This window comes from Helianthus annuus, chromosome 6, assembly GCF_002127325.2.
Source record: "Helianthus annuus cultivar XRQ/B chromosome 6, HanXRQr2.0-SUNRISE, whole genome shotgun sequence".
In the NCBI taxonomy this organism is placed as follows: Eukaryota; Viridiplantae; Streptophyta; class Magnoliopsida; order Asterales; family Asteraceae; genus Helianthus; species Helianthus annuus.
In genome coordinates this window covers 96,698,610-96,707,700 of record NC_035438.2, presented here as the reverse complement: position 1 = coordinate 96,707,700, position 9,091 = coordinate 96,698,610, and the positions used below count along the sequence as shown (strand labels likewise).

The 9,091-nt window shown below is 35.8% G+C and overlaps 1 protein-coding gene across 1 annotated transcript; it reads right to left on the bottom strand.

Annotated features, from left to right (window-relative positions):
- Positions 1 to 1,719: 1,719 nt before the first annotated feature.
- On the bottom strand, positions 1,720 to 7,941 carry LOC110870607. Its single transcript, XM_022119793.2, has 12 exons — positions 7,776 to 7,941; positions 6,481 to 6,627; positions 6,197 to 6,379; positions 5,964 to 6,046; positions 5,698 to 5,896; positions 4,898 to 5,019; positions 4,412 to 4,478; positions 4,221 to 4,271; positions 3,571 to 3,623; positions 2,653 to 2,863; positions 2,356 to 2,526; positions 1,720 to 2,079 (listed from the first exon to the last, which is right to left on the bottom strand). Exons 1-12 carry the CDS (start codon positions 7,836 to 7,838, stop codon positions 2,020 to 2,022), a joined length of 1,410 nt encoding a protein of 469 aa, XP_021975485.1. The 5' UTR covers positions 7,839 to 7,941; the 3' UTR covers positions 1,720 to 2,019.
- Between the last annotated feature and the right edge of the window lie 1,150 nt (positions 7,942 to 9,091).

Here is a 9,091-nt window from a genome sequence, read left to right as displayed (position 1 = left end):
CGAAAGGGGGAGCCTGATGAAGAAAAGAGTCTACAGAAAGGGGAAGTTGAAGCTAAAGACAGATCCACGGGGATTCTGTTCAAGCAAGAGGGAGTCTACGTTGATGAAAACGTGTTAAAGCTTCAAGAAGACTCAGAGAGAGAGAGAGAGAGAGAGAGAGAAAGACAAGACGCTACGAGATTGACTGCGACAATATCCAGGGGGAGTTTGTTAGTGCATTTGTCTATCGCCTTCGTCAATCTGAGCCGTAGCGAGAAACAGAAGAAAACAAGCATTATATTGTATATCTAGTCAAAAGGCAAGGTGGCAATATTATAATTAATGAGAAATCTCATTAAAAGCCTTGGCCTATAAATAGGAGGCTTATGCCTTATGTTAGAGACTTTTGGCTCATTTGTGTTTTGGAGAGCTCTATATTTAGAGAGAGAATCTAGAGAGAGAAAGTGGTTCAAGGTGCTTGTTCTTGTTAGATTTCTAATAGAATCACGTTTATTTTACATCGTGTGTGTTAGGTCACGTTCGTGTACGGTTTCCGCACGTCACACGTTCGTTTCGCAATCGTTTCGGAGTCAAAACCGGTCCTACAGGCAATATGGTCATTTATATGGCCGAATTGACCTTCTAGTTAACAGAATTACATATAAAATGACCGACTTGTCCTTCTCGTTAATAAAAAAAATGAATGAAGTTAACTCAGTGGACTAAGGGGGTGTTGGGCTTAGCTTTTTGAAACTTATTTGGCTTTTTCAAGCCAATAAGTGAAAATAATGTTTGGACAAGTGAAAAAGACTTTTTGAAACAACTTTTTGTATAAGGTGGAAAAGTTATTTTGAAAAGCCAAGGTTTCCTATCTTTTCAAAATGACTTTTCCACCTTATACAAAAAGTTGTTTCAAAAAGTGCTTTTCACTTGTCTAAACATTATTTTCACTTATTGATTTGAAAAAGCCAATAAGTTTCAAAAAACTAAGCCAAACATCTCCTAAAATGTTAACGGTGAAACCTTTTTAGACCCACATGGGAAAAATGAAACATTTGCACTAAACTGGTAAATTGGCCAAAACCACAGTGACTAAAATCACATTTAACTCTCAAATTAATTATATGACGTTTCTATTTGTGTCAAACTTTATGTGTAAAACTCAAAATTAACTTGTGACTGGTTTGAAGTATCAATCCCAATTCGCTTACTCATTATCAAGCATAAACCAGTAGAAGTTTGGCCTGGAGCTTGGTTTATGAGGTATGAAAGCTTGAGATAAATAATTAGCCATAATCATTAAGCTAATTGAGTTCGGTTTATGATTAATTTATGAAATCTGACTCAGCTTGCTCGACTCATCGTCGAGCAAAAACCAGTAGAAACTTGGTATGAGCACGGTTTATTAAACTATGGAAGCTTGAGCTCATTAATCAACCATAATCACTAGAAACTTGGTTTGAGCTCGGCTACTTGAGCTACAAAAGCTTGAGCTCGTTAATTAACCATAATCATTAAGCTAATTGAACTCGACTTGTAATTGGTTTATGGTATCAGACTCGGCTTGCTCGACTCGTTAAGAAAGCTAATATTAATCGTTGAGTTGATTTAAGCTTGGTGTTCACTAAAGATACCCGATTTAGTATATGAAATGAACTCCAGGTTAACTTTAAAAGTTAAATCATATCCGAACGCATTACCCGACCAATCTCTTTTACAACTTCTACTAAACAATATAAGTGACAACAAATATAGACATAATTTTCATTAGTGAGAACAAATATAGACATAATTTTCATTAAGGAAAAAAAAAAGCAAGTTTAAACTAAAATCAACAAATATATTGGAAGTTGTGAGTCAAACTTCAAGGGAAGTTTACCCACCCCCATTGCTATTTACATATCTACACTTGTACCAGGCATCAAGTCCATTTACCTATTTGACCTTGTAAGTCGGTCGTTATATCTGCCCTATTTTTGGATCAATAAAATGATCCCCACATTCTATCTATCAATCCGCAAACTGCTTCATGTTTCTTACCTAGAGTATCCCATCTTTAAACGGGCCAGACTCGGCGATGAGTTGTGAAACAAGTTTCACCTGAAAGAATCCCACAAGAGAAAATGGTTAAATGTCTAGTACAATTTGGTTGAAATTCTCGAGCTTGGTTAAGATTCAGCTCAATAGTCAATACGACTCGCTCAGTGATTTTTTAAGGCAAAAGCGGAATAAAGGTTGTCCCCAACCACAAAACTGATCTGAACTTATGAACTGCTAACACACCCGTGATCATTTTGGTTACGCAATTGACTCCTTGCAAATATCAGTTGTCAATCTCAAGGAATATAAGTTTCTTTAAGAAGATAAGAATGTTACCTGATCTGTTTCTCGGGACAAGAAGTTGCCAATGACTTGCCTAAAACCTTCATCTAGAAGATAATGACAGCTGTAAGTGGTAACAGGCAGATAGCCCCGTTGAATTTTGTGTTCACCTTGGGCTCCTGCCTCTACTTTGTCGAGATTCAGCTCAATAGCAGCTTCTATTGCCTAGAATATCAATAACAAAAGGAAATATTGAACCGCTTTTTATCTATTTGTAGTCACCACACAAAAATCAGTTGGGATCCAAATGCTACTCTAAGAAATTTGTTGTATGGTTAAATCCGCGCGAACCTGATAGTAGCAAGCTTCAAAATGCAAACTTGGATAATAGACCCGTGGTAGACATCCCCATAGCCGCCCATATATTGTATCTCCTCCGATAAGATTAAGAGCTCCGGCAACCAGCTCATCTCCTTCCTCAGCAACAATCAGCATTACTTTATCCCCCATTTTTGATCCCATGATGTGAAAAAATTCTCTTGTTAGATAAGGTGTACCCCACCTATCCAGGTGCACATCAACAGACTATAAATAAGCTTTGTGAATTATTAGAGAGTAAATTACAAAAATCGACCTTTATGTATGTCACTTATTGCAAACTGTGTCCTTTGTCTTCAATAATTACAAAAAACGTACTCGACGTTTGCAAACCCTTGCAAGTTATGTCTTTTAGCCCTAACTCAGTTAATTTTTGTTTTTAAAAACTGACCAAATGGACCCCACATGAGAGTAAAATGACAAAAATACCCTCATGTGGGGTCCATTTGGTCAGATTTAACCACAAAAAATTAACCGAGTTAGGGCTAAAGGACATAACTTGCAAGGGTTTGCAAACATCGAGTACGTAGTGACATACATAAAGGACGATTTTTGTAATTTACTCATTATTAAATATGTCAGCTTTCACCAAAATAAATGCTTCCTCCATCCGGAACAAAAGGGCCCACTTTAAGATTTAGAAGAATTTGATAATATTTTGTCGCACAATTTTACAAATAGATGCAAATAACTTTTTATCCTTTCTATAGAAAGATGCGTGATAAAGAAAATCAACATTCATCTTATTATCTTAATGCTAGATTTTGAAATTTAATATAAATTTTTTTTTGGGATTGAAGATATTATAGAGTAGAGTGTGAAATCATGTGGTAAGGATGGATTATATGATTATAAAAATAATGTAAGAAGAATGAGTCGTATGCACTGAACTTGTTGTCTGTAGTGTTCCGGTAGAACGTATAAAAGGTATCCCAGTGCTTGGCCTGTCAGTGTTAAAATAGACATAGTAAGATCAAGACTCTTGCATATAATATAGAGAGTAAAGTACACAGATAGTGCCTGTGGTTTTCAAATTTTTGGATTTGGTTCTTAGCTTTCCAAAATTGCACGGATGGTCCTCATGGGTTGCACTTTGTAACGCATTTAGTCCCCGGCCAACAAATCAAGAGGTTTCAGGAGGTCTAAGTTAGGGATTAAATTCGTTACAAAGTGCAAACCATAGGGACCATCTATGTACTTTTCGCAAAGGCTAGGAGTAAATGCGTTATAAAGTGCAAACCACAGAGACCATCCGTGTACTTTTGGAAAGCTAGGGACCAAATCCAAAATTTTGGAAAACCATAGGCACTATCCCTGTTACTCTAATATAGATGAAGCAATAAAAAAAAAGAAATGGAGGTGCATTGCTGTCGGATCTCCAGAAACTATGTCCACACACACAAACATGTGTACACACAGTATACATGCATATACATACACGTATGTGTGTCTGAGTACGTATCAATGGCCAAAACTAGATCAGTGTCAAAAGGAAACCAGGAAAGATACAAACATAAATGGAAAAATGCATAACAGCACACCTTAATTTCATCACCTCGCAGTCTTTTCATTTTCAAGTTTTGAGCAGGTATCTGCATATAGATTAAATCTTAAACATAACCTCAATTCAGGGTGGTAAGAACAGCCAAAGAGGGTCCCGCGTGCTCAAATGCAGGCAAGTAGAACTTTCACTTATAGTTGAACGACGAAACACAATGTTGAATAGATGTACCTTTTTGCGCTCTTGTCGAATATTTTTTCTTTTACTTTGCTTCATGTCCATCAAGAAATCATCGAAACTGTTAACGTAAAGATAATACAGTATCAAAAAGAAGGAACGGGCTATTAAATTTTTATGCATGATAGTAAAATACCGACAATTGTATATGTGTGCGTATATTTATAAATATTTTTTTGTGTTTAACCATTCTAATAGTAATGCATATATATATCTAAGTTAATCACAGTAGTCAAAAGCGCACAAGGCGCACCGCGAGCTATTAAATATGTATGCATGATATCAAACGTTTTTTACTCATTATACTGAACATGAAAGAAAAAATGCAGATATATATATATATTTCCTTTAAAGATAAGAAGGTAGACTAACGATAACTGTAAGACAGGAGACCAGGAACAGAAGCAATACCAGTAAGTAAATATGCTATTCAAAATATTAATCACATAATCCATGACCAAGAGATGAAATGTTGCTCACTTTTTGTAGTTGCGGTTTTTCCAGTGATACTGCATACCGGTCCTCTGCAGAAACCCCTTATCCTTCAAGGCACGCCATTCATTTTCAGTGGAAAACGTTATGTGCAATGATGAAACCTGAAACTGTCAAAGTGCATACACGAACTCAAAATGGGACCATTTATGGCAGTTTCATTAACTACTTCTACAAGGTTTAACCTACGGGTGAGCATATAACCGAATTAACCAAAACCAAAACCGAATACCAAATTAACTGAACTGAAGCAATAACCGATGGTTCGGTTATTGGTTTTTGAATAACCGAACTTTCGGTTTCGGTTAATCATATATCTAAAACCTAAAATAACCGAACCAAACCGATTAGCCAAACATATATATACCAAACTCTCTTAGTGTAATATTATTTTATAAGTCCACGGCCCACAAGATTTTTTTAACCTTTTAGTCCAATTGAGGGTCCATGTGGTATCTATATAATTTTGAAAGTTTTATATTTATGAGTTTATATATTACAAGTTTTATATAGATTGGATAATTAACCGAAATTAACCAAAACCGATCCATAACCAATGGTTAACCGAACAACAGTTAACCAACCATCGGTTATGGTTATTGGTAATACTTTTCAATTAACCGAACCCTCGGTTAATCGACCATCGGTTAACCGACTTTGCACACCCCTAGTTTAAACAAAAGCTCCCATTGAAATTAATGTCGGATTAGTATCTCCCGAATCAACCATAAAAAAGTGTTCTGTTTTATACGAAAATAAAACTGCTAGTTCCAAGTTTGAGATAATACCTTATTGGCCAATTCCTTCATAGCCGATACTAAAATGTCAAACACTTGATCTTTGTATGAGGTGTTCCTCAGTAAGATCCTTGGACCAGGTACAGGGGTAAAAGGCACACAACATTGTAATTTTGGATAATACCTTGAACCATAACGGTAATAAGCATCAGCCCATGAATGGTCAAAAACATATTCACCATATGAATGACTGCAATCAGAGGAAAAAACAGATATGAGACAAATGAAAATACGTAAATTTATAAAACTTGAAGGACCTTTTAAGATAGAGTGGGATCACGCCTAGGATATTATTATCTTCATCTTGTGCAACTATGTGCCTTGGAAGCCATCCTGTTTCCTGAACCACCATCAAACATAAATGCAATCAAGTGTGACATATTAGTGAATATGTATCACAAAAGGAATATAAACGTTATATTCTGTGAGATGCTGACAGAAAGTAATCTATAAGTTCAGTAAGATATGGTGTTAATATAATGTTTCTAACCTTCACTGCAGAGCCCGATTCCTCTAAACTTGAAAGAAACCCATGAGAAAGAAAAGGATTAAACTGTTCTGGACCAGTAGCATCGAGACAGCAAGCATCCCAACCGCTAGATGGAACTTCCAAAATTGAAGACACTACAGAAACCGTTACCGTTTTAGCCTTTTCAGTGTCTGCTGACTCGTCCTAAATTAAAGACAATAAAACAGCATACATATTATGAGGACATTACAGGAGAGAAAAGCCAGCCTATTTATTATAAGCATGATTATAGAATACATACATACCTTAGCATTAATCTTGGTCAATGTGAAGTTGTCTATGGAGAGATGCGTTTCAGGAGGCTTCTCTGCCTTCTTAAATTCCCAAAACAGCGCCTTTATTCTAGGTGTTTGTTTGGTTTTGCGCAAGTCTTTTCTACAGGAAAACCCTCCCTGTCATTGAACATTAAGAGGATTGAGGCATTTCACAGAGAACTGTTATTCGAAAAGGCAGGGCCGTTCCAACCTTTTTGGAGGCCCAAGGCGAAATGAAATTTTGAGGCCCTATTTCCTCTTTAGTTATTATAGACGATACTCCTTTATCCGTGTTTGGAACCAAACAAAAATCTAACACAACTATCATACATAGTGTTTTGCTTGTATAGGAATCAAACAAATCTAAAACAATAAGTTTGCACTAATATTAATAGTTAGCGTATTAATTTTCATGTAAGTGGAGGCCCTAGGCCCAAGCCTGAGTTAGGGGCTGTTTGGCAACATATGAATGGTTAAGTGCTGAACCAGTGAGAGGTCAGGTCTGAACCATTAAGTGCTGAACCAGTAAGAGGTCTGAACCATTAAGAGCCTGTATAATGCCTAACCGTTCAGAGGCAAATGTCTAACCAAATCATATTAGAGGTCTTAACCATTCAGACTCTGTATAAATCTTAACCATTCAGAGGCAAATGTTTGAACCATTCAGACATCATTAAGTGCTGAACCATTAAGAGCCTCATTAGTTGATGAAGATGATACATCGCTCACAATGACCACATCTGGATATTTAAAGCACAAGCTTGGTCTTGGCTAGCCGGATATGTTTTGGATCAGTGTATGGGCCTGGTCCAGGAACAAACCCGTGTGCGTTAGAATGGACAGGTTAGGTTTCCAAACTCAAACCGAGAGCGCGTGTGCAGTACCTATGGATGTGAGGTAATCTAACAAGAGACCACTTTTATATATCGATCATAGACTAGATATACAGACATAAAACATTTAAGACAGACCACTTACCTTAGATTAAAACCTATAAATGCCACATCAAAGTTATGAAGTTGAAAAGTAACCTAGACTCGATAAAAAGTCAAACTGTGGCATCTAAGTACATGGAGTGAATATTTCTGCACAAGAAACAGATAATAGAATAGAATAGAATAGAAGCCAGTATATCAGATTACTGAAATGCTTGCTTACAGTGCAAATTCAATCCAATAACACAGCAACTGAACACGATGCTTTCAATCAAAAACTAGATAATCGAAGTGATCTTCTGATCATAGAATTAAACTGCGAACTAGATAATAATCGGGAATAGGACTTACAATGGCAAAATCGACCTGACCTAGCAGAGGTGAAGGACGAACGACAGCCATGGCCATTGACATGGCGGAGAAGCTGGCCAACAGATGATTTTGGGTCCGTCCAAGCCACTTGTGTGTGGGTTATCTTACGACACGACCAATTTCAACACCCACTCCCTCCCTCCCTAGCATATTTATTAATTACACTATTATTTTTTTCATTTTCTGTTTTTATCTAAACTAAGGTTTTTTTTAAGTCACGCGTTGCGGTGAAATAATAATGTAAAACAAACATTATTTGAAAATGTAGTATCTTGCTTAGAAAGTCAAACCGTTAGAATCGGTTCAGGTTATCATCGTATCATTTTACGATAGCAAATAAATACTTTATTTTTTAGTATAAAATTGTTTTTAATAAAACTTATATTAATCGAGGGTAAAAATCAAGCTCAACTACATACTTAAGTTCTTAGAAAAAAAATTAATGAGCATAAGTTATTAAAGAAATATCAAATTAATTGATAAAGTAAAGATAGATTTAAAAAAAGAAAAAAATTTATTAAAAACAAAATAAATGATAAAGAAAATATGGTTTTAAAAAAGAAAAAAAAATAAAAATACTAGAAAAAAATTATAATATGTTAAAAGTTAAAAGTAAATATTAAAAGAATATATATATTAATATAATAGAATATTAAACCGCTATTTTATTTTAAATTGAAATTATAATTCATGGTCCTTCAAAACTATATATATATATAAAATGGGAAGACTAGATAATGTTCAACCATGTATAGAGATCTCATCTTCACAAGCTGTATAACTTAAATGAGTCTGTTAAATAAAAAACACCGTGGGATTTGTTACGAGAAAGAGAGGTGGGCGATTCTTCTCGTAATCACCATCCGACTTGAGAATAAGTAATGTTTTTAAAAAAGAGAGAAAATTGTAGTAAGAGTGAGAGTAGAGAGTGTGGAATGATTTCCCCTTGATGGAGTGTAGCATTTATAGCCGGGAGGATAGGAGATGATTGGATGAGACTTTGCTGTCAAGAATATCCATTTGGTCCCCTCTACAGACAGTTAGTGTCCGCAGAGGTGGGTGTGCGTCTGCCGGCTCTTATTGGCTATACGTCGCTTTCAGGATGTCATTTTTTGTCTCTTTATGTCAACCGTTAGTGGAGATTTGCAAGGGTGTGAATCTGCGCCATGTGATTGACTAGATGTCGTTGTCACTTGTACAGTGTTACGTGGATTGCCATTAGCTATGTGACAACCGACAAAAATAATGGCAATTCTGTACAACTTAAACGCTTGATTAAACATTTAATTTCGCTC